Here is a 25806-nt window from a genome sequence, read left to right as displayed (position 1 = left end):
CTCATCAGGATGACTACAAAATCATAAATAAGATGGACCCCGGGTGGGACCCCTCACAGTCATTATTTTAAAAAGAAATTGGAATAATATAAAAAATTAAAAGGTGCTTTAAATTGATGTGTGTGTATAATTTATCTTATATAATATAATTTAAAATAAATTATATTCAAAAAAATTCATGACAATAGTGGAGCTTTTAATAATAAAAATCACATCAAACTATACAAAAGGGGTTTCTAGATATGACAAAAAAAATGGTTTGTAGATAAAATTTGAAAAAGAAGGGAAAGAGTTATAGTGTGACATAATAAGAAGAAAGATCCAAGAACGGTTTCTAAGTGTTACCCCCTCTACTTTCCAGGTGTCATCCATGCACTTATGCTCTTCCAAATCTCCGTTACGCTCGAGGTTTTACCCCATTACTACTCCTTAATATATAAACACATCAATCTCTATCTTCATCTTTATCAATACACACATTTACATCAAAACACATAAAATTTTAAGCAATGGCTTCTTTGTTCACCACCCTCCCCTCTCTTTGCTCTTCTTTTAATCACTCTCCTTCACTTGCTATCACTTCTCCTCTCATCCGACCCACTTTTAAGGACACATCCTCTTCTCGATTTTCGCTAAAATTCTCAAAAATCTCTCCTCTTTCCCCGGTCATTCGTGCTCAAAGTGCTCCAACGGGTAAGTTTAATTTATAGATTTTTTAATGTTTTTTATATGAGATTTCATGATTCTTGATTTTTTTGTTGATTTTAGAGGACTTTCCTGATGCTAAGTTTTACAAAGTGGAGGCAATAATCAGGTACAAGAATCTGATATGTTAATACATATCTACTAATTTTTGTTATATATCCTTAGTATTTTTGTTTATTAACTTATTTTGTCAAGTAATATATGTTGTTTTGGTCTAATGAATTTTTAAAATCACTTTTCTGGATACAGAGCTTGGCGGGTCCCAAAAGTTTCTCTGGTAAGAATCAACCTTTATTATTTATGTATTTGTTATAAATTTTAATTTATATGTCTATTTCAAAACATGCTTTTTAGTTTACAAAATGTCCATGATTTATTATGATAACTAAGTTGTAATGAGATATTATATGAATCTAGAAAGGATTTTAAAGATTGTAATTATTTAAAATGTTATCATCTTCTAGTCATACCTATCATTTAAATATTGAATATTTCTAACTTGCTTTAAAAACCTAATACTTGTATTGATTTTGGTTGTATAATTTTAGGTCATAAATAAAAATGGGTGAAAATTTTTAGTAATTTTTATTAAATGGTTATATTGGTTTACACATTCCAAGTGTTCACTCACATATAATTAACATATTATTTGGTTGAATTTTATTTATAATGTATTCTGACATTGAATAATTTTTAATTTTTTCTTCAACATTGCTAATCTCAGTGTCATATTATTGTTTCTGACTATGTCTTTACATCTTTGTGTATTCAAGGCCCTGTTGCGAATGGGTATTCGTGGGGTGACTGTTTCTGATGTTAAAGGCTTTGGTTCACAAGGCGGTATGAAGGAAAGGCATGCTGGTATGCGCATATATAGTTGTTAAGTATCCATAAATTTTGTGATTTCTTGTTCTTCATCCCTATATAATGGCTAATTATTATCTTAAGTTGTTGCCATATATGAGAAATTTTAATTAGTTAATTCTTGTAATATACAGGTTCTGAATTTGGTGAAGATATGTTTGTTTCCAAAGTCAAGATGGAGATCGTTGTGTGCAAAGATCAGGTATATATATTATGGATCTTGAATAGTAGCCCCTCATGTTCTTGGAACTAAAGTGCTACTACGTACATGGCCTGTATCCTTTTTTCGTGCTATAAATTTTTTTAATAGTGTTAGAGACAATAAATTATGTTCAAATACCACTGCCTCTTATTTTAATTTTTTGTTATCTTAGGTGGAAGCGGTGATCGAGAAGATCATCGAAGAAGCAAGAACATCTCAAATCGGAGATGGCAAGATTTTTGGTAAGTTTTTAAACCTTTGAATCTATTTCATTAAAAATGAAGTTGAATATGATAGATGTTGTTTCTTAATAAACTCTATACTGAGCAGTAGTAGATACATGAATGTTTAGATCATATATTATAATACACAAACACACACACAATATTTTGTACTTGATTGTTTAAATATAATAATGCAATTAATTTTTAGGCTCATTATTATTTATTAACAAATAACTTATTATGTCAACTTCATCTTAGATACAAATTGATGTTCACATAATATGCATATAATAATATGGTTTTTAGTGTAAATATGGCAATTATAAAAATATAAGTGTCATACTTTTAGTGTATAAAAATAATTAGCCCAACTAGTGATTCTAGTTTGAAAAATTGAATCAAAAGTAGTATATAAATAGAAAACATAAAATTCACCAGATTAAGATGCCTGTGTATGAATGTGTTATGATAATTGATTTTTTTTATATCATTTCTTGTATATGAATTTGTGTTAATAATATTTAAATATGAAAAAGCTAAGTCACAAGAATATGAGATCTAATGCAAGATATTAAAAATGTAAGATTTACGGAGATGTGATGTGAAATACCAATTTGAAGTGTGTCGCGTTTCTTCAACATTATGTTGAATTCATACAAAAAACTTGGAGACTTGTAGTCAACTAGTCATTTGATTGTAAAATATTATAGATGCATAACTTAAAAGGTTTCTTACACGTATATTTTACTTGTGTAGTGATACCGGTCGCTGATATAATTCGGGTTCGCACAGGTGTGTTTATTTTTTTTAAAAGATTTAGTAATGCATCTAATATGTTTATTATACATCTAATTCATTTTTGTTGTTTAGTAAAAAAATGCTAATGAAATATGTCTTTTTTAATTTCAGGAGAGCGTGGCGAAAAGGCTGAGCGTATGAGTGGAGGACGGTTCGACATGTCCTCTTCCGAAGCTTAGCTTCAAATTGATAATTGAGTTGTAGTTTGTTGCTGAATCGCCTTCATAGAATTGGTACTTGGTGAAGGTTGAAAATAAATAAATATTTAGACTATTGTGGTTGAATGTATGGAGTAATGTGATTGATCATGTGAGATACAATCTTTGTGATGATGCTTCTAAGTTCTAGACCAATCATATCTCTAATTTGGCAATTGCATTTTCTGAAGATAAATCATAGAGAATTCTACTTAAATATAATTAGAAAGAAAATAAATGCATGTGCATCTTTTTATATTATTTCAAGTAGAATCATACTATAAGAGAATATCTTTTTTTTCGTCTTTTATTTGGTTGTTTATACTTGAATAGTTGTAGACTTGCTTTATTATAATATTGAGAATTTAATTAAATATATATCTATTGTGTGTGATGACTTTGTAGATATTGTAGCGTGCCTTGGGTAAAGAAGACATGAAGTCATTATACTTTATGTGTTATAAGCAACATAGGATTCATGCTTCATCACATAGTTTTATCGGTATTATGAAATTATGAAATATTTTAATGAAAGCAAAGGTCAAGTGGTCTTGAACAATGTCATACTGCTAAACTAATGATCACATTAATTTACCAGTGATGCTTTTTGTGTGTGTGTGTGTGTGGTGTGTGTGTGTGTCTGTAATGTAAAATCTCGAGTGGATTACATGTCTCTTCCTCAATCTTCGATTCTAATTTCTTTAAGTTTTTATAGCTTCACAACTTGGTACCATCTTAGCAATTGTATAACAAACAAGGAGTGAAGAAGTTTAGCATTTTATTATTCCTTTTCCATTAATAATTTGTCTGGATAAAGAATATTAGTCTATCTACACACGTAAAGTAGAAAATATATTATAGAGAATTAGGGTATAAGTTTTTATGTCATGCTCATGACAAATCATGAAATTAAACCATAGAAAGAATATCAGGGGATAAGTGTTTACATCTTGCTCATGACAAAACATGAAGTTGAAGCATATATAGAAAGAGAGTGGAAAATATAGATGAGAACATAGACTAGGAAATAATACTTGATGCTCTTAAGTTGTAAGTAATTTTAACACATAGATTCGTACTTGATTTACCAAATCTATATCTATGATTACGAATACTTATATACATGTATGATATATGTTGGGTGTTTTTTTTATGTATTACCAATGACCTTGATGTATATCGGGGGTTTGGTGTCCTAGATCATTGGCGGACAATGCACATAGTGTAAATAAATTAGGTGTAAATATCTATTTCCTTTCTAAATCCTTATTTATGGAGTTTTTTTTTTAAAAAGTTTTAACATGCTTAACACAGTTTTAAAATTGTCTTTAGTAACCAATCTTTGTCTCTTTAGTTTTTTATTAATCATAATTTCATTGTTACTTATGTGGTTGGGGTTCCGTATACAAATACTTTCATGTTAATATAATTACATAATTTTTGCGAATATTGGTTCAAATTTTATCTTCATTTGTTTTTTTGAAGGATAATCATATTGTTTCAATTCATCATTAGGCTAGAATTAAAGTTATGATTTATACCATATCAACTGCTGGTCATACTTGGCCTAATTGATAGTTGTATACAACTTGGCTTCGACAAATTTTTACACGTGTTTACACACATTGCTCCATTATCTAATTTAATGTGATGATTGTACAAAATTTTGATTAACAATATCTTTATTAATTAGCAATATAGTTAGAGTCAATCTCTCTGAACATGATTCTATAATAGAATAATAATCACCCAAAATTATTCTGTTCTAGAATCAGTTGCGAAAATATACTTTTTCATCAAATTTTAAGTGTTTAAAATAGATATATGTTATAGTATTCTACATATTGAAATCATGTTCGTATGTATTTTATATTAGAATTTATATTAAAATTGATGTTTTAATATGGTGTACTATGTAACTCCATATATGGAGTACCTCCCTGGAATGTTGGCATATATATATATATATATATATATATATATATAGAGAGAGTAAAGTTCTATGGAGTACACAAAATATTGGAGTATTGGAGTACAAAGTTGGATAAAATGTAATCTATTCATCTAAATTTTAATTTTTTTTGTTCAATAATATTCGTAAACATTTAATAACCTGCACATTATGTTCTACAACATAAACATTGTAATCAAAAGATAGAATAATGACTTTTATAAATTACAAGACTCTATGTTCTGCAATATAACTAATAAGCAGAACAATAATGTTAATACTTGTTAAAGTTGAAAGATATTAACGATTGATAGACAATTATGTGCAAGACAACTTATAAATGATAGATTGTATATAAATTTGCATAATCAAATATATTATTTATGATTAAACTAAAAAATTAAGACTTGTACTCCAATACTCCAATGTTTTGTGTACTCCATAGAACTTAACTCTATATATATATATATATGGCATTGCTCAAAGAACACTCTTAAAAGAAGAACAAAGAAGAACATTTTAGAATCGTATATTGAATCTCATCTAAAACTTGAATTAAATTCTAATTTTGAGCTAATTAACCTTTTATTATGAATAAATTTGAAAATCACCCTCGGAGATGCTCTTAAAGGTTGTTCATATCACTAGACTGGCAACGGGCCATGTCAATAATAGGTATGAGGCTCGTGGTCTGCATCCTTCCACATAATTGATGGTTATGAGAAGAATGTTTATTTGTATGTCATGTATACTAACAGACTTTTCTCAAAGTGATAAGACATAGAGTAACGAGTCTATTTGTTGAGGAGATAAGAAAAAGCAGTGGGTGTTGCTAGTGTGTTTTGAGCTACTTCAGTGAATTGAATATATGTTACAATGATAAAATTTCAAAATCACATATATAATATTTCACACACGAAATTCATTCAGCCTATTGGGTTCAACGCCTCTCTGTTAAAATTATATATCATGTGGTACTCTTGTTATTGAGTATGATGACAAGGGCATTGCTGCACACTTAGACTACTATCGCGTGCTTCATGTGCCATTTGTGGTGACATACCGATTTAGGTTTGGCCGATTCAAATAACAAAAAAATATTTTTGAGTAAATTATACTAAGTTTTAATTATGTTAACTTTTTTGGAAAACGATATATCTTTAACTATTTGGATGATTAAGTTAGTTGAATAAAATGTAAAATTTGATTAATGGACAAAACAAATAAGATAAATGAAATTATACGTGTGCGGTTCGGTGCAGTGCGGGTTGAAATTTTAACAAACCGCGCGGTGCGGGTTGCGGTTTGAAATTATACGTGTGCGGTTCAAACCGCACCGCACCACTCTTTTTCTAATATTAAAAATACATAATATATAATTATAATAATTTATATTATATAGATCAATTATTTATTGCGATGTTATCTCCTATATGTGTGTATATATATTCAAGTTACTTAACTTAATTTTAATAATCTAAGGCGACAAATTAAATATTATAATTATATTTGTTTTCCAATGAAATAATTTGTTAGTGTTGAAATCTTTTCATCTTTATCATACTTATATTTTAGTTTATAGTTCTTTTGATGAGTATCATAATTCTAAATTTTTAAATACATATAGCTTAAAATTATTTTTATATTTTAATTCAAAAATATAAATTCTTTGAATGTGTAAACCACACAAACCGCATGAACCGCACCACATCGCACCGCAAATTTGTGGTGTCGTTTACGCGGTTTTTATATCAAGTTTACGAATTTTCTCAAACCGCATGCGCGGGTTGGTTCGCGGTTTTAGGAAAAAACCGTCTCGCCCGCACCACGAACACCCATAGATGAAGGGAGTAAATTATTAAAACGTTTTGAAAAAAAGGGTGTTGCTAAATACAGTTCATTTTTGCTTTGTGCAGTTTGCAGAGATTACATATGTGACCTTTAGCTTATTAAATGTGTGAGACCCTAATAAATAAGCGTTGATTACAGCGTGTTTACATGTGACTTAAAAGACTGCTACAACACTACATTTCAAACAATTTCTTATTTTTTTAATTTTAAATTTTAGAATATATAGATTTTAATTCTTAAACACGCGTTCTTCTCAAAAATATATTATAAAATATGATTATCACGTTTTTCAGTAATTTATTAGTTTAGCAAATTTAATATTCTTCATTTTTATAAATTTTAAATACATTCAAATTTTTGTGCAAAAAGTAAATTTTATTCACAAGAAAAATAATTAAAATTACAAGAAAATTATTAAAAATACTTTCACAATATTTTGTAATCGTTATTTTTGGATGGATTATATATATATATATATATATATATATATATATATATTAACGTTTTTATTTAAATAAAAGAATTGGAAATTAAAGAAGGGAAGAAACATTTAACACATTAAAAAGCATTTAAAATTTATTTTTAAAATGTATTTTAAAAATATATTACAATACGTAACAATATTCAATATTAAAAATAAAAACATTCAGCCACTTCCATTCCCCGACTCTAGCTTTTATAGGAGCATCCATAATCTTCATGAAATTTGAACCAAAACCCAGCAATTTTTGTTCAAAAGGATCTAAAATAATAATTATAATATTTAAAAAGTATAATATGAATTAATAATTCAATTATGATAAACTGTGCATACATATATACATATTGAAACAAAGTGAACATAAATTCAAATAAAAATTATATATAACAAATTATCTTTCTAAATTCTTAATACTTAATAAAAGTTTTAGGCCCGCTGAAGATTATTTTATAAAAAAATCAAGTATTTTTTATTTTGACTAAAATATTATATTAAACACTAGTGTTAACTTTTTAATATTTTATATTATTGGGAATTGGCCGTGATAGTATAGTTTCAAAATTTTAAGTTGTTTTGATTAAATGAGAATGAACAAAGTAAAAAAATTAAACACGTCGATAAAAAAATAAAGACATTGATAAAATTATATATAAAGTCAAGTATTTAAATTATATGATTATACATAAAGTTAAAATAAAAATTATACGAATAAAGATTATTTATACAATTAAATTATTTTTCTAAATTTTTAATACATATTAAAAATTTTAGGCCAATTAAAAGTTATATTATAAAAAAAAATCCAAGTACTCTTTATTTTGACTAAAATAATATATCAAATATTAGTGTTAACTTTGTAAAATTTTAAGTTACGGAGATTTTAACCCATTATAGAGCCTAATAATTAAAATAATATTCATGTATCACTTAATAGTTGAAAAAAGATAAGTAAATGAAGTACTTAGTTAGTGCGCCTACATTAATCCTGTTCAAAGTGCACAAAAAATTAGGGTCGACTTTGTTTTGTATCATAATATTACACAGAAGTTTAAGAAGGACACAATTGTAATCTCTGCGAACTGCACAAAGCAAATATGAAGTGTATTTAGCAACTATGGAAAAAAATTGTGGAACGTAAGGAGAAGCGTAGAATTCGGGAATATAAAAAAACAATACTAGTCATCGTCTATTTTCTGCGATCTCTCTCACACACTCTCTGTGTATCTTCTTCTCACTCGTTCCCTCTCGGTAATTTATTTACTCTCTTTTGTATTTTTCATTTTAATTCAGAATTACTTAAAAATTTCTGTTCTGATCTGATCTTTTGAACAACAGCATAGTGCTCCGCCACACACAAACACGCATATATATGATTTTAATTGTGGAATTTGTATGAATTTATTCTGAGTGTTCAGATCTCTGTATTGTTAGGTTATAAAACGATTAGATTTGTTTATCAGGTACTTTCTTATTGTTTTGGATTACTGCTCAGATCAATTTTGTTTTTGTGGAATCTATGGATTTCATATTGATGTTGTAGATTATTAGATCATGCTTTTATCTTTTGATGTGTGGAATTGTGATTCTGGAGAGTTTTTAGGGGAACTCTCTCTCCCTCTCTCTCTCTCTCTCTCTCTCTCTCTCCCCCTCCCTCCCTCTCTCTCTCTCTCTCTCTCTCTCTGTCCTGCTGTTTGTGTGTATCATTTAGTGATTTATTTCATATATGGATGTATAACTCCAGATCTTTTCTGTTTATGTCCATTTCGTTCGATTATGAAATGAATTTGTTATGTATGGGTATGATCAAGGTCTTGAGCTTAATAGTTTGTTTAGGTGTTTTGAAATCATGTTGTAAGATGTCGGTGCTTTGTTTTGCAATCATCAGTTTATGCTTCTATATATATTGATTATTTTGATTTGTTATGGGTGTTTAATCAATCTACTGCATAAATCAGTGGTTTACTTGTGATTACTTTGCTTACTAATGAGTTCTATGGTTGGTATCTGAATTACTGGAATTAGGATACGCAAAGATGGGGCTTTCTTTCACCAAGCTCTTCAGTCGTTTGTTTGCCAAGAAAGAAATGCGCATACTTATGGTGGGTCTCGATGCAGCTGGTAAAACAACGATTCTCTACAAGCTCAAGCTGGGAGAGATAGTTACTACAATTCCGACCATTGGTAAGATTAATGATCATTTGTACAGAAAATTTATTAGTATTTATTTTGTAGTATTATACACATCAACGGTATATTGTCTGTTAATCTCATAAATACATTTGAGTTTAATGTGCTGAGTATGCCCTCATTTTATTTGGAGAGTCAATACTCAAGTTTGAAAGGTAAAAAAAACCAAAATAGTTTCCTGTATGCTCTAGATTTTGATTGGTGGAGATTTTTGTGCATGTCGAGGGGCCGTCATTATTAATGGGATTGGAATCCATAGAAAACCGCCACCTAACTAAAAAGTGGTTGTTAGTATGTGCCCTTGGGCACACACTAGAAAATCCGTTCTAAATTTTATCTGAGTTTGCTTTTTGAGGTGCCGACTTACTAAAAGCCTTTTAGAAACTTCTGTTGTGCAATTCCAATTTAACTGCCCTGCCATATTTAGAATTATTGAAACCTATTATGTTGAATATTTTTGCAGTTCCTTTGTTTAAAATGAGTTAATTCACTAGGCAGTTGTTAAATTGAGTTAACTTTCAGAGTTCATATAATATTAAGACCTTCCTTCATTAGTCAAATTATTTCATTTTCCACTCCATTATCCTTGCTCACTTCATCACTTCCAAATTCTCCATTCCCTCCAATTTCATTATCTCAAACTCTGTCTTCTTCCATTCTACCTCTATTTCTCTCCAAACACTAAATACACAGTCCATACTTCTCTCATATCCTCCTAAGAGAGAATGTGTTTTTGCATGCCAGTATAACTACATAAAAATTGAGCATCTTATTTTTTTTTTTTTTTTGTGTTGCTGGAAGCTAATACATGCTTTTTTTCAGGATTTAATGTGGAGACTGTGGAGTACAAGAACATCAGCTTCACTGTTTGGGATGTCGGCGGCCAGGACAAGGTTTGCATCATTAATATACTCAATAGATTACATGTGTTGGTAAACAAATGTTGATTATCGTGTTTATTGTGGATTTGTGGTGGATATTTTGTTCTCTTTCTTCGCTGCACACATTTCTCAGCACTGAAGTCTGAAAGATTATATAAATGTGAAGATCTCAGCACTACAGGAGAACATTGAAATGTTAACCTTCTTGTAGTTATAGATCATATTTACCTTTTTGTATTGAACGAGTACTGTTGCATCATGGATTAATATAGATTGCAGATTATTATTTGACCTCTTGTACGCTGTTCCTGCAGATCCGTCCTTTGTGGAGACATTACTTTCAGAACACCCAGGGGCTCATCTTTGTGGTTGATAGCAATGATCGAGATCGTGTGGTAGAAGCAAGGGATGAACTACACAGAATGCTGAATGAGGTAATAGGCAACATTTCATGTTCTATACAGTTAGAATTTTCTTGTATACCTATTATGAATAACATATGTGTAGAAAACTTAACTGTCTCTTTTTCTCTCTTACATTCTGTTTGTGCTGGAAGGCTACCACCTTCGTCCACCAGCAACCACCCACCACCATTTTCAGGGAATAAAATCTATCAAATGACCGTGTAACTTAAATGATTTACTCTTCTTGACAAAGATGTGAAACAATATATCCAAGGAACTTGAGCTGTACATGCCTTGTTTTGTGTTCAAAATCAGAGAACACGAGCAACATTTGTGAGCATACTAAGTTGAATAGTAAGGAATTTTATGAGATGTGGTTAGAGCTATGACATTGGAAACACTCATATACCTCTAGATCTTCGACTGTGTTTGCTTCAGTATCAGGCTCCTGCTTGTCTGTGTTAAGTAATAACAAGTTAGGTACTAATACAAGGAACGAGGGCTTTCTTTTATATATAAAAAGGATGACATGGTGTTTGTTATCTGGATGCTGAAAGATTCCAGTGTTGTTTTTGAAGTTTGGAAAATGTCCAGAAAAAACATCAAGAAAATCTGCTCAAGATTTATTTTTGCCAGTGTTTTCGTGTTTTATTTGCTGTCATAATATTAAAGATGAGTGTGTTCTTGCTCTTTCTAGTATGGGCCTTTTTGGCTATATATATCTTTCAGTATAAGCCCAAAGATCTCATAATGAGTGCTCTAATACACTCACTGAAGTTCACTTGAAACACGAGCACGGTCTTTTTGACTCGAGGCCGGAGGGCTAGATCGCTTACGCTTAGTATGAAATTGATAGGTTATCTTTTTGTTGGTAAAACGTTGGATATTGGAAATACAGTAGCTTAGCCCTTTGATTTGATACGCTTTGAAAGACAACTGAATTTGCTGTAAACACTTAAGTTTCAGTCGTGAAGATTTCTTTTGGAAATTCCTAGTCCAATGATTTGTGGTACACATTTCAGGATGAGTTGAGAGATGCCGTGCTACTTGTATTTGCAAATAAGCAAGATCTTCCAAATGCAATGAATGCTGCTGAGATTACCGATAAACTTGGTCTTCATTCCCTCCGTCAGCGCCACTGGTAAATAAATTGTCTGTGTTTTTTCCTTTCTGTCTCTACAGAGTACAGGCTCTCCCTAATCAAAATGTCGATTTGATGTTGCAGGTATATCCAAAGCACTTGTGCCACCTCAGGTGAGGGTTTGTACGAGGGGTTAGACTGGCTCTCAAACAACATAGCAAACAAGGTATGCTTGTCCTGGTAATTGACAAGCTGTAAGTGTCACCTTAGAATTGAAACTTCAGTGCTCTTACCTTGATTTTCTTCCAATTGTTTATTCGCAGGCATAATCACCTCACTTAGGGTTTGCATGTTTGTGGAGGCCAGCTAAGAAGTTTTCTCATTGCTTTCGTTCTTAAGGGATCTGTATTGTGTACCATGTTAACGCTGACATCTTTTCTTACTATGTTCAAGGTCTCTTTTCCAGATATTGTGGTTCTTTAACTATAGTAACAAATGAATTTGTGGATACAAATGAATTTATATGATCTAAATCGTATCTGCTTTGTTGAACGTATCCAAGTACAATCTGCGAACTAGAAGCAGTTTTTTCTTCTATATATATGTGTAGATTCTAATGAATCCTACTGTAACTTAATTGTTTCCTTATGCTACCATTTTGTGGGGGCTTGAGGCTCAATATCTTCAGCGCGAAAAGTTGTTTTATATTTGGCACATTATCTCGGAAGCAATATCTAATCATTACTAAGATCCTGTCCAAAAATTCTTGACCGGGCGTTTTGCTCGTACTTAATCAAAAACCATTCAATTCCACCTTTTTGGTCATTTTCATTTTATTTTTTTTGTCAGGGTCATTTTCATTATTGTTCTTAGGTATAGTTATAAATCACTAACCATTCCACTGCTTGGATATTTTCAGTTTTGTTGTATAACATCTGATAATCGCTTTCGGCTTTCTGCTGGGTGAAAAATCTGAAAATGTGGCCATTCACTTCTTAATGTGCTGTCTAAACTTTTCCACTGGCTTTCATTAATTTTCTGATCTGTATACTGTAAATCATCTTGCTGTATGCTTAACAGTTAAGATCTCTGTTTTACTAACTGATTGTGTTTTAATTTGTTACTCCATCTTGGATCCCCAAATCTCATGTTTTCAATAAGTTAGGTACTCATTTCAGAGGACATATATAATCATTTGTTCATCTAAGATCTGATAAATATTATTTTGTATCACCACAACCACAAGTACACACCCAGGATCTATGTTCTAAAAATCGGTGATTAATCACGATAAACACCGATTAATCCATGTTCCGTAACTCGCCGAACTGATTAAATCTTCGATTAATCACCGATCAATCCGAATAATCCCCGATTAATTTAATTAATCTCTGATTAATCCTTGTTCCGTGATTTCACCGATTAAGTCCGATTCCCGTTTTTTACAACACTGCCCAGGATACGTAATCGAGGGTTTCACTGTGTAAATAAATAAATGTTTGTAGATTAATAAGTAGGTAAATGCTGAGCACGGTTGGATAGTTCAAGTAGTTAAAAGTTTATAAAATGTCATTCCAGTAGTTCTTGGGTTCAATCCCGTCTTATCCTGAGGATGTACGAGAATTTCTTAAATTTTTGAGAATGTACGGGAATGTAAACAGTTTTGATCGGTATGAAATTATAATCGAATCAAATCATATATGATGATTTTATAAGATCTCTTTTCATGCTAATAATTTTAAGGTTTTTCTTCCCAATGCAATTAATCTCTCATGGGACATGAATGTTTGAATTATACACGACCAAATTCATTTTCAAGAATGTATTGATAGTGAACTTATGACAAATTGAAGTTTAAAATTCTGTCATGAAAAAGCTTATTTTTTGTAGTGAAATTTCTATCATAAAAAGCCGATTTCGTTATGATTTCACTGTAGTGTGTGTTATTTCTTATATAGTGGGTTTAGGCTCCACCAACTGCCCCTACGAAGCTTCGCCACACAAGTATTTTCCTAAATCTAAAACTTGCATGCGAAGTAAATGATAATTTGAGGTCCAAAGGATCAATCAAAAGTAGGGTTCCCTCCACCACAGACGAGTGAGGGTTGCCCTCTACCACAGACTCAGAGGATTGATCTCACCTCATCACCGGCCCTCTTCCTTTGTTCCTGCATATTGGCTTCAAATTCTCCCCCTCATTTTTTTTTTACATTTTCTTCATTACTTGACACATATTTTAAGGTATTTTATATAGTTTTATAACTTATTTTTTAATTTTTTATTTGTAAATACTTAATCATTAAATATTTATTGAATTTTTTTTATAATAACTTGTGAAACTACACGTTTTATAATGCGTGACAAGCCCAGTCCCTGCATAAAAAACCTGGGACAGGGGGAGTATTTTTTATGCACTAATATTCTTCTGAATCGATGAACGTGATAATGTAGTTGTCAAACAGTGTAAAACCCATACTTGCTGCAACCTGACATTATCAATCCAATCCCTTGTTCTGTATTATCATATCATGCCAATCGAACAGACGAACACAAGTACATACAAATATTCTGAAATCTGAACATATAACAGTTAAGATAGCTGAACGCCAGTGGAACAGATGATAAAGATAAACACAGACAACAATTTGTTCGCTAGCTATTACATGCCTTCATTATTACACTGCTGAAATTGACAACACTATGAAGCAGCTGGAACTTCTAACACTCCGGTGACCATAGGACGTAAGCCTGATTTTTCCTTGTCTGCAATATCCTGAGCTACTAAATTCGATTCGGTGATTGGAACATTGGCTGCCAGTGTAGTCTTATAGATGATAAGGGTTTCATCGTCGTAAATGTCCCACCATTTTTTCACCAACATTTTCACATCTTCCCGGTCCATATGTTCATGCTTTCCGGTATACCTCCATGGTTTCGAACCCTAACATTAGAAAAGAGCATGTTTAAGTAAATTTTTTTTTTTTTTAAATTGTTGTAGACAGACAACTGCAGGTAATATATAATTATCTTACATTTGCACAAAAATGAACAGCTTTCACTTTGTCAAGCTCTACGTTGTCTGGATGGGTCCAGAGCATTGGAAGCAAGAGATTGTAAATATTTGGAATCGGCTTGAAAATTCCCCTAAAATACAAGTTCAACAAGTCCTGCGCATAATTTCAAGTTTTTAAGAGAACTGACCATTTAATGATTTTGTTTATATAAATTTGAATCAAATTCAACTAAAAGTCCATTTATGTTGACAAATTTTATGTTATACCTGTTCAGCAAACGACGAAGGAGGAGTTATTTTAATTGTGTTCATCAGATCATCATAAGTAGCCTGGCTTGGCTCGAAAACAAACATTCCAGCATTGAAATACGAGGACGGAGCTTGTCCTAATTCGGCTGGCCACTGTACCCTATCAGGGCACTGCTGGCAGTAGCCAATCTTGTACTGCGGGGAATGATGCCATTCACAGAAACAATCCAAAACACCATACAATTGGCCATCCGGCAAGTCGAAGAGTTCGTCCACGTTGCCGTAAACTTGAATATCGCCATCAAAGTATATCATCTTGCTGTACTCCTCAAACTGCACCAGTAATGTAATGTATTATTTCAGGGCTAAACCATGAGTTCTGATCAGTACTTACATAAATCTTTATATGGGACGAATATGTAGTACACGTAAAGATTTCCTGCATGCTACTCATTGTTATTAATTAGTCATCAAATTAAATTTTATTTATAAAGATACCAGACTGCCTCTTTTTCTTGTTAGCAAAAATTGATTACAGAAACCAGGGATATAATATGGAACTTATCAATTCAATATGCATGCAATGATAATACCTCAAAAAAGTATTGCCACCTTTGTGGGGATTATCTATCAGTACTAGAACCTCGGCCCACAGCACACAGGTGAAATATATATCAGAACTAGTAGTTTAATGTTTTACCTCGAATATGCGAAGCTTGGAGTAGTTGATGGCGAAGTGCTCATGAGCCCACCCTATTGATTCATCAATTTTTGGAGGCTGAACCCAATCAATATCTTTGAGAACGCAACCACTCTGCACCATCAGAAGGCGGTGCTCCAGAGGAACATCAGGCAGAACAGCCACAACAAGAGGGTAGGCTGAGTTAACGTTAGCCAGACCCCTAGCCAGTCCAATCACACCTTTCACATAGTCACCACTACCTCCCAAGAACGTCACAAAGGCCTTCTTTTTGCCCTTTTCACCATTCTTGAACATTGTACGGACACCACTCGGATGATTTTGTTCTAGTACCAGTGCCATCGATTGTATGTAAGAGATATCTGTAATTAAACAACTCTCAAACAAAACAATCAATAGCTACTGAAGCTAATGGGCATATATTTGCAAGCACCACACTTTTTTTGGTAGTGAAGGTGGTCAGATGGTCCTTATTTATAATGAAAAATGCTGGCTCTTATTTAATTTCTTTTCTTTTGTAAAAAAAGAAAATATTGGCTGGTAGCTGTACACTGTAGCCTTCTACAGACAACTGTTTTGCTCATTTTCTTTGGAGTTTTGTTGTTTGTTTTCATATCAGAATGGACTTCGAAAAGGAAAGGATGAAAGGAAAAATACCGTCTAAAGTTATTAATTAAAATTAGGGCATGAAACTGATTTAAAAAAGAGTGAATGAATATGATAATAATGCAACTTCTCTAGAATTATATAGGGATACTATTCCTACTAAAAAGAACTATTAATTAATTATTTTCGACAAATATATTTGAAGAACAGAAAAGGCAAACTTACTGATAAATTTTGACCGAAAACTAGCAGTTACACAATTTTGACAGAACTAATTTGCTATCGAACGAAGGTCGACCAAAGTCACAATGGGTCTGACAAATCCGGTTGATTAGATATTTTCTGATCAATACTCCTGGGTTAATGTGGCTCGTTTTATTAAATCATTGAATGTCATCCCTAGTTCGAGGCCAGGACGGAGAAAGAGATGAAACAGGCCGGTAACTGGAAAAGAAATCAAACAAGTAATTCGCAGCATCTAAATACAATTTTGCCGTCAAAATATAATTTGCTAAACAACAATATTTTTGAATTATGATATAATATTGGATCCACGCTGTATCATATGGTCAAGTCAGGGTTTGCGGTTGCTACTCCCTCCATCCCTAAATACTTTTCTCATTTGTCTTTGTCACGTTTGCCAACACACACTTTTAATCATTAATATCTTTAATTTTGTATTTGTATTGAATAAATAAACTTCATCATATTAAACTACTCGTAATTATGAATTCAACAAAATCACTCATTACTATATTTAATCTTATAGATTAGACGTAAATAAGTAATTTGTCTCGTGTCATGAACAGTGCCAACATATGAAACCGGCAAAATAAAAAGAATCAAAGGGAGTAACATTTTACGTAATTTTTCAGAAGTCTATTAGATTACTCCCTCCGTCCCACCCAATTCTTTACATTGGACATGGGCATGGAGATTAAGAAATATGTATAAAGTAGTGGAAAAGAGGAAGAAAAATTGGTGAAGTGGCGGGACCCATTGATTTTTAAATATAGTGGAGTAAAAGTAGTGTGAAAAGGAAGAAAAAGTGGGGAAATTATGAGACCCATTAACTATTTTAGAAAAGTTTTGTAATGTAAATAAATGAGTGAGACGGCTTAAAAAAAACTGTAAAAAATCTGGTGAGACGAAGTAAGGACAAAATTACACCGAGTACTGAGTACCTATAGGTAATTAATACAGTAGTACATACTGTAATTCGCACGTATTTATGCATGGGTACAGCCGTACAGGTTCTCAAGGACACGAGGCAGATGACCCTGCACCTTAACCCTTGGATACTCTGAGATTTAGCTAAAATTTCATATCTATATTATTGTAATTTTTAATTTAAGTTTTTAAATGTTTATTTTCGTAAATAAATGAAAAATATATAAATGAAATATCTTAGTTATAAGCAGACATAACTTTTCCACTACATATGTGATTAAATTTTAATATAAAGTAAACAAACATTCACGGCATATGGTATATGTAGTATGTATACTCTCTCCGTCCTTCTCATTTTCTTTGCAGTTTTTTTTAATTGTTTGAACGTATTTTAAGTCACATATTAAAACATAATTTCATCATTTATTCTTAAAATTTTCTTTTCTATACAAAAGTTTAAACATTAAAATATATTATAGCATTAAAATATGTGTCGAGTACTAAACAGGGACTATATGGATTGAGGTGGTAATCGTTTTGTTTTGTATATTTTCGTTTCGTGTATTTTCGTGTTTCGTGTACTCAAAGGTGAAACCCGTATCCGCCCGTTATTAATTTCGTGTTCCTAATTTGAAACCTGTATCCGATCCGAAACGTTTCGTGTATTTTTCGTATACATTATATATATATATATTAATATATTTTTAATCAAAATATAGCTTTAATATATATTTTTCTGTATAGTTTTACTAAATATGAATGATATATTTATGCTCGCATACAATTATCTACAAATTTGTTAATGTATCTATAATATGTATCTTCATATTCATATAAATATATATTTATTTAACACAATTATATATATAATATATTATAACATATATATATATATATATATATATATATAATGAAATCTATGTACAAATATTTCGTGTATTTTCGTGTATTTCGTGTATCCAAACTGAAAACCCATATCCGATATGAAATCTATTGTGTAATTTCGTGTTCGTGTACTTTCGTGTTTTGTGTATCAAAAATCAAAACTCATATCCGTTTTTTTTGTGTCGTTTCGTTTCGTGTTAACGTATTACGTTTCAAATTGCGATGCCTATATATGTTATATGGATACTAAACCTAGAGTTTATTTTCTTGAAAGATAGGAGTTAGGTTTAGTTAGTCCTGACCTAGCTAGGTTTGGTCCAGGCCACCCGACTCCATACACATATGATCGAGCAAGTACAGTTAATGTCAAAGATCACGGATCTTCATGAGATGGCGATGCAGTTATGAATTACGTATGGTACTAAAAGGTGGTCAGAATTCATGCAACGGCTGCCACCAAGAACCAAAACTATATGATAAACTATATGATTTGCGGCCTGTTAAAGGGCGTTTTACTCATCATATATATCTTTTAATCACTTTAAATTCATCCATTATATGTAATTTAAAAGATGAAAATTTGAAAATCTAATACTCAAGAATTATGAATTTTTCACTAGGGGTAGGTATGTGAGTTTGGTAAATAATTTTTATATTATTTTCATCTTTATTACGTACATAATAATATTGATATAAAATTAAATTAATGGTTTTAAATATATATCTTGTAAGTAATATTTCAAATTACATAAGTGTAATACATAACTTACAATAAAATATATCCGTTTCAAATAAAAGATATTCATCTCACATCTGGCAGCAAATACATTACATGGATCAACTAAATCTCTATATGACAAATATTACAACTCTATTTTTTTGTCTAGACCAATATTGCTCTCACACTCTCAAGTTAAAAATGGAAAACCGATGAAAATGTCTATTCAAGCGTATGCTTACACGTGAAACAATGTGGGAGCCCCCTTATATAAAATACAATACTCCCTCTATCCCAATCATTTTTATACAATTTTTTTTGGATGTTTCATCGTTTCTCTACATTCCTAAAATAGTAACTTTTAATAATATAAAATACTATCACACAAACTACTTTCTCCCATTATCTTCATTTTATCATAATATAAACATTATTACAGTCAAAACTTTCCTCCACTATCACAATTCTATAATTAAATATAAATAGGTCCCGCCACTTTACCCATTTTTCATCTAACTTTACTCATTTTTTATAGTTTTTCTTGGTTTATGTGTGTACACCAAATGTATATAACCTATCCGGACGGAGGGAGTATTAATTATCATTACTTAAAATAAGAGAAAGAATGCAGAAGAACCAACCAGAACGAAAGCATAAAATATCAAATCTGTGTGGTAACCCCACACGAGCACCAAATTGTTTGGCCAATATTATACTCAGAGGAATCTATTCTAAGGGGTCTACTTATAGACTTTAATTCAATTCTTTACTGTATTATTCATGCTCAGACATACATCGCAAAATCAAACGTGAATTTATTTATGGTAAAAATTCACCGGCCAATTCGAAACGTGAGATTATTGTCCCGCGCCTATTGTCCGACAGGTCAAATTTCTAAGCAAGTGCACTATAATTGAGTAGGCTCATTGATATGGACATCCGTGTGGAGCGTCCGACTAGCTCAGTCATGCAAATTTTTGTTTATCACAACTTCTTGGAAAGCATGGATCAAATAAGTTAATGCAGCACTTGTATTATTATGCAACTTGTTTTCTATATTTCGTTTTCGTCCAGCAACTTGGTTATTGGACTCCCGTCATGTCCTTGTTTTTCTTATCTATAAAGAAGTATCCGCATATGTACGTATATTACATATATTGCATGTACATGCAAGTTTAAATTGTGTGGTACATATTTATTATAACTTTAATATGACATTATTATCTTTAATAATTATTTTTTGTATTTAGCTAAGTAGGGTCTTTTTTCAATTAATAAATTTAGAACACGTTCGGATAGGTTTAAAATAATGAGTTGTGCCTTGCACTGGCTTAATGTGAGCAATTTTAAATTATAGGTGAATTAAAAAATAATAATTGATTTTGATATTTAAGTTATTTATTTTATTGCTGAAATTGAATTTTATTTAAAAATTTATAAAATTAAAATAAGTTGATAGAAAAAATGTGCATAGAACTAACTTCCATTACAAGAATCACGAATATTTTCTACCGTCGAAATCTGATTGGAATTAGCTAATCATTTTCTAACTTATATTTTAATTTAGGTTAGTTTCTAATTTTAACGAACAGTTTAAAGTCGTAAATATTTTTAAACCAAACTGTTTTTTATAATGAAGGTTTTCTGTATAGAACAGTGAATCTCAGATGTAAAGTTTTCCCTTTATCACTTGATACACTCATGATATTCAATCTTAGTCGGACAAATTTTTCCCAAAGTAGTTAATAACATGGATGTTTACACTTAATGATGTGCGCGTTCTGGTTTATATTTATTTGAATCTGAGACTCATCTTTTTTTTTTTTTTTTTTTTTTTTACAGAATCTGAGACTTATCAAATATATGAAAGTCAGAGTCCAGCTTGATTTTTGATAAGGTACTTGATTAAATAGAATTATTCGAGTTCGGCCATATTAAACTTCTCGCGAATTAGTTTCACCGTACGTGGAGCAAAAGGTCAGGAGATCGATGCAATATTATATACTTGAAATCGAAGATAACTCATAATGTCGAAAAGGCTGTTGCGAAAACACAAAAAAGAGTATCTCTTTTGTAGAAGAGAGATTTGAATTGGCATTTGGTACATCTGAACTGCTTCTGCCTGCATGGAGCATGCAATGCGGAACATAAAAGACGATATATTTAAACAAAGTAATGCCGCCTAAATGTTTATATTTCGGTTGACTTGAAGATTGCAGCAGGTAACTCAGTGACGAGAAGCACAGAACACGAACACAGGACATGCAAATGTAAGAGCTCAGAGACTGATCAGTGATGCAATGCAATGGAAAGCTCCAGATGTCAATCAATTTAAGGTTAATGTAGACGCATCAGTATTCTTAGGGAGGTCTAATTATTCAATTGTATGATCTTACGAGACCATGAGGGAGCATTCCACGGAGCTCGAAGTATGTGTCAGGAAGGAGAGGTTTCAGTGTTTGAAGCATAGGCGTGTGGTGTTTTAGAGGCAATAAAGTGGGTGATGGAGCTGGGAACAGAGAATGTAGTGATAGAATGTGATTTCATGCTCACTGTGCAAGCAATCTGCAAGGACAAGGAGAACTTTCTTGAAGTAGACAATTTGCTGCAAGAGAGTCATTCACATGAGGGATCTCCTAGACATTTCTGTCTAGTTAATTAGAAGCATGCCAACAAAGTAGCCCACTTGTTAAATAGTAACTTTATTGATTTTTGTCTCCTCCATCATTGGTGTTGGAGAGCATTATTTACGATGCTTTGATTGTCTAACGTAAATTCTGCATTTCGAAAAAAAATTTACAGTAAGTTAAAATTATGATATTTATAAAATTGATTTTATTTGATTCTATTATAATTATTTAAAAAATATACATAAAAGATACACGATAATATTATTGTCTTGCACTTATCATATGTTTTGAGAATATTTCATAATTTCTATTTTTTTTCTTGAGTTAATATAAAAGGATGCATTCTCATTGTTCATTTAAATAAAATTCGATATTGTATAAAATCAAATATCCTGAATTAAATCACGATAACACGACAAATACCTTCACAGAAATGCTTTTTGTTATTTTTCCTTTAAATCGTATATAATATTATCACTTTCATTTCTCCCCGTACATCAAATTTCTTACTTTCTCAACTTCAATCAATTATTACTTCAAAACTTGCGCAGGAGGAACAATGATTTCAACCATGTTTGCTTTATAAGCAATTAAGCTTTCACTTTTTCGAACTATTATATTATATATAGCAAAATTAGAATATAAATCAAATTATAAATCCAAAAATCTATTAATTTGTGTATGTAAAACCCTACCAAATTCAATAGCATGATAGGGCGAAGTTGATGATAAAATCTTAAGAAAACTTGAGTGCTCATAAGAAAATATAAAAGAATAAGAGAAACAATATTTAGAGTTCTGAATCCTAATTCCAAAACTAATAGTAATTTTATTCTAAATGTAAATCTGTATTAACAATCCATTATCACACTCGACTAATAAATTAAATTTATAATCCAATTATAATCTTTTGTTGTTATTATTAATCTACCAATATACAGTTCACGTACTTCGAGTATTCTCTGCACAATCTCTCAAGAGGCCTGATTAAGTAGTTGTTTTTTTTCTTTTTCCGTTTTCATTTACTAGACTGATTAAATTTTTTAAGTAAAGACACACGAGTATACAATACGAGACACATCAAAATTTGGATTACCTGTATATTTAGTGATTCTTTTTTTACATTTATCCTTTCCCCATTATTTTACATCAGTCGAACTACATTTTTATATTCTAAAATGATTAAATATTTCTTTGCACAAATTTCTTTACTAGTTCAAACGCAATATTCAAATGATTTTCATTTAATCCACATGTTCCAAATTTTAAAACGTTCATATTTAAAATCTCAACTTTTCTACTAATTTCCAACATAAATTTGTTGTTGATATCTTTATTATTTTTCCTAACAATATATTATGAGTCACATATAGTATCAATATTGTAATCAAGTCCCACTTCTTACAGTAAACACTCAGTTTTTAATTCATTTTTTATTTGATTCGTAAAATATTCCCAACCAAAAACATCTCAAATTTAGAATAAAACTAAGGTGCCATCTTTCTATTTTAAATTTTTGTTATAATATTTAAACTTTCTAACAAAATAGGGTTACGTTGACTTGGATGAAATGAAATGACAATTAAATATATAGAATAATTTTATGGAGAAAGAACAAAGTATGAGACTATAATAAATAAATATGAGTGAGTTAAAGTTTTTTTATAAAGAAGATAACAGGGAAACAAGATTAACAAATGGAATGAATATTCCTTTCATAACATAGTGGATAATTATATTTATAGTTTAAATAGTTGGAATGAAATAAATGAATGAAAATTATAGACAATTTATCTAATGATCACGTCCAATTTAGAGTACAATTTTCATTTCATTCTAGTCGTATTCCATTATATGCAAGTGAACTCGGCCTAACGGTTTTTCATAGAATTATTATTATAACGAGTTTCCATGTACAAAAGGCAAATACCACAAACACATGGTCCTTGAGTACTATAAATAACTAGCGACTCGTTTCATAAGCGGAAAGATTTTCCAAACACATTTTCACTATATAATCATGAATCCGTTTTGTGTAGCCGTAGGATAGGCAAGGCAATACGGTATTCCGTCGTATATGATCGTTTGTTTTGGTAAAGTGTCTGATCTTGTGAACTGTTATATTTATATTCCTACAGATGCATTTAGATGATGAACATAGACCACAAACATGATGCGTGAACAGATGATTAAGAGACATATAACGATGTTTAATTAGTTGAAAGTTTAAAAAACAGTTTAACCGGAAAACAATAAAATGGAAGAAACACACCGCAAGCTACTAATCACTTGCTTTAGTACAATGCTATAACTTAGAACATATATGGAACACGAAATTTATAGACACAACAAGTTCAGTTAAGTGGTCTGCTAGTCTGCACACGCTTGCCTCGAACCTTTGCTGCCAGTGGCTTCTTGCAGCTGAACGAATCATCGTCATAGATGTCCCACCATTTTTGCACGAGCATCTTCACATCTTCCCTCTGCATATGTTCATCCTTTCCGGTGTATCTCCAAGGCTTCGAACCCTAGCATTGGAAAAGCACAGATATGTGTATAAGTAAATCCATTCGGGTGGAAATTCATAGAAACAACCGAATCAGAGACAGGGTAATCGGTATCTTACATTTGCGCAGAAATGCACAACTTTCACTTTATCAAGCTCCACATTCTCCGGATGAGTCCACAACATGGGAACTAAAAGATTGTAAATATTCGGAATGGGCTTGAAAATTCCCCTGAAGTACAAGTTCAGCAAGTCCTGCACGTAATTTCGAGATTTTAGGACAACCGGTCACTTAACTGTTATTACGAGTCGGAGTAATATGTCAACAAATTTTATGTTATACCTGTTCAGCGAAGGACGAGGGAGGAGTGATTTTGATAGTGTTGATCAGATCATCATAAGTGGCTTGACTCGGCTCGAACACGAACATTCCAGCATTGAAATAAGAGGACGGAGCTTGTGCCAATTCGGCTGGCCACTGCACCCTATCGGGGCACTGTTGGCAGTAGCCAATCTTGTACTGAGGAGAATGATGCCACTCACAGAAACAATCCAAAACACCATACAAATGGCCATTCGGCAAGTCAAAAAGTTCGTCCACGTTGCCGTATACTTGAATATCCCCATCTAAGTATACCATCTTGCAGTACTCCTCGAGCTGCACAGTATTGTATTGGATCATAAATATAAGTTTAAAGCCAAAGCAAATAAGCTAATAAGCAATGCCGCAAGTAAATTTTGTTGCACGATTTATAAGTTATTGCAATATTGCATAATACGAAGTCAGAAGTTGTTTAACGTACCTCGAAAATACGAAGCTTGGAGTAGTTAATGGCGAAGTGCTCATGAGCCCAGCCTACTTTTGATTTGTCCATTTCGGGTGCCTGAACCCAGTCAATGTCTTTGAGAATGCAGCCATTCTTCACCATCAAAAGGCGGTGCTCAGGGGGAACATCAGGCAAAACGGCCACCACAAGAGGGTAGGCTGAGTTCACTTCCCTCAGGCCCTTGGCGAGTCCAACCACGCCTTTCACATAGTCACCACTCCCTCCCAAGAACGTCACAAACGCCTTCTTCTCTCCTTTTTCAGCACTCTTCGACACTGCATTGATGCCATTAGGATGGTTCTGCTCTGGTGCCATTGTTTTTGATATATATAGAGGCAAGTACTCTCAGAATTTAAGAGAAAATCAAAAGATATTGAAGCTATAGGGCATACAATTCGAGTACTTGACTTTGTTTTGGTTAGTGTGGTAAGATTGAGCTCTATTTATAATGAAAATTTTGGCTCTTAATTTTGGCAAAGAAAAAGAAAAGAATACTCCACATTGGCACGTTTCTTTTGATAAATTGGCACGTTTATTGTCAAATAAGGAACGACTGGCCGTTTACTAAATAGCACTAGTTAGTTACAGTATCAGCTGCTATAACTTTCAGGAGACAGCAGACTATATGAAATTGGAGACCAGACACTACAAGAAAACAGGTCAAAATCGACCGCAC

The 25806-nt window shown here is 31.7% G+C and overlaps 4 protein-coding genes across 5 annotated transcripts; 2 read left to right on the top strand and 2 right to left on the bottom strand.

Moving 5' to 3' along the window:
• Positions 1–506: 506 nt before the first annotated feature.
• Positions 507–2972, top strand: LOC108200315 (nitrogen regulatory protein P-II homolog). Its single transcript, XM_017368428.1, has 8 exons — positions 507–693; positions 769–814; positions 955–982; positions 1479–1566; positions 1704–1771; positions 1944–2013; positions 2752–2787; positions 2905–2972. Exons 1-8 carry the CDS (start codon positions 510–512, stop codon positions 2970–2972), a joined length of 588 nt encoding a protein of 195 aa, XP_017223917.1. The 5' UTR covers positions 507–509.
• A 5412-nt stretch (positions 2973–8384) lies between these two features.
• LOC108205098 (ADP-ribosylation factor) lies at positions 8385–12423 on the top strand. Of its 2 annotated transcripts, none has more exons than XM_017374888.2 (7): positions 8385–8521; positions 9296–9454; positions 10283–10353; positions 10656–10775; positions 11768–11886; positions 11971–12052; positions 12150–12423. In XM_017374888.2, exons 2-7 carry the CDS (start codon positions 9307–9309, stop codon positions 12153–12155), a joined length of 546 nt encoding a protein of 181 aa, XP_017230377.1. In that variant the 5' UTR covers positions 8385–8521; positions 9296–9306; the 3' UTR covers positions 12156–12423. The 2 variants fall into 2 exon arrangements, with proteins under 2 accessions (XP_017230377.1, XP_063939646.1); XM_064083576.1 differs by lacking the exon at positions 8385–8521 and adding an exon at positions 8557–8733.
• A 1895-nt stretch (positions 12424–14318) lies between these two features.
• LOC108212161 (galactinol synthase 2) lies at positions 14319–16241 on the bottom strand. Its single transcript, XM_017383894.2, has 4 exons — positions 15789–16241; positions 15107–15421; positions 14859–14993; positions 14319–14767 (listed from the first exon to the last, which is right to left on the bottom strand). Exons 1-4 carry the CDS (start codon positions 16128–16130, stop codon positions 14525–14527), a joined length of 1035 nt encoding a protein of 344 aa, XP_017239383.1. The 5' UTR covers positions 16131–16241; the 3' UTR covers positions 14319–14524.
• Positions 16242–23986: 7745 nt separating this feature from the next.
• LOC108215254 (galactinol synthase 1) lies at positions 23987–25554 on the bottom strand. Its single transcript, XM_017387673.2, has 4 exons — positions 25107–25554; positions 24647–24961; positions 24424–24558; positions 23987–24325 (listed from the first exon to the last, which is right to left on the bottom strand). Exons 1-4 carry the CDS (start codon positions 25443–25445, stop codon positions 24152–24154), a joined length of 963 nt encoding a protein of 320 aa, XP_017243162.1. The 5' UTR covers positions 25446–25554; the 3' UTR covers positions 23987–24151.
• Between the last annotated feature and the right edge of the window lie 252 nt (positions 25555–25806).

This window comes from Daucus carota, chromosome 1 (genome assembly GCF_001625215.2).
Source record: "Daucus carota subsp. sativus chromosome 1, DH1 v3.0, whole genome shotgun sequence".
NCBI classification, from domain to species: Eukaryota; Viridiplantae; Streptophyta; class Magnoliopsida; order Apiales; family Apiaceae; genus Daucus; species Daucus carota.
This window is presented reverse-complemented; position numbering and strand designations above follow the sequence as displayed.

Coding starts and splice junctions, on each gene's coding strand:
- LOC108200315 (XM_017368428.1), top strand. CDS start 510: ATGGCTTCTTTGTTCACCACCCTCCCCTCTCTTTGCTCTTCTTTTAAT. Junction 1,567..1,703: donor TATGAAGGAAAGGCATGCTG/GTATGCGCATAT, acceptor TGTAATATACAG/GTTCTGAATTTGGTGAAGAT. Junction 1,772..1,943: donor TCGTTGTGTGCAAAGATCAG/GTATATATATTA, acceptor TTGTTATCTTAG/GTGGAAGCGGTGATCGAGAA.
- LOC108205098 (XM_017374888.2), top strand. CDS start 9,307: ATGGGGCTTTCTTTCACCAAGCTCTTCAGTCGTTTGTTTGCCAAGAAA. Junction 9,455..10,282: donor TACTACAATTCCGACCATTG/GTAAGATTAATG, acceptor GCTTTTTTTCAG/GATTTAATGTGGAGACTGTG. Junction 10,354..10,655: donor ATGTCGGCGGCCAGGACAAG/GTTTGCATCATT, acceptor CTGTTCCTGCAG/ATCCGTCCTTTGTGGAGACA.
- LOC108212161 (XM_017383894.2), bottom strand. CDS start 16,130: ATGGCACTGGTACTAGAACAAAATCATCCGAGTGGTGTCCGTACAATG. Junction 15,422..15,788: donor CCAAGCTTCGCATATTCGAG/GTAAAACATTAA, acceptor TTACTGGTGCAG/TTTGAGGAGTACAGCAAGAT. Junction 14,768..14,858: donor CTGTTCATTTTTGTGCAAAT/GTAAGATAATTA, acceptor TTCTAATGTTAG/GGTTCGAAACCATGGAGGTA.
- LOC108215254 (XM_017387673.2), bottom strand. CDS start 25,445: ATGGCACCAGAGCAGAACCATCCTAATGGCATCAATGCAGTGTCGAAG. Junction 24,559..24,646: donor CCTCGTCCTTCGCTGAACAG/GTATAACATAAA, acceptor AATTACGTGCAG/GACTTGCTGAACTTGTACTT. Junction 24,326..24,423: donor TTGTGCATTTCTGCGCAAAT/GTAAGATACCGA, acceptor TTCCAATGCTAG/GGTTCGAAGCCTTGGAGATA.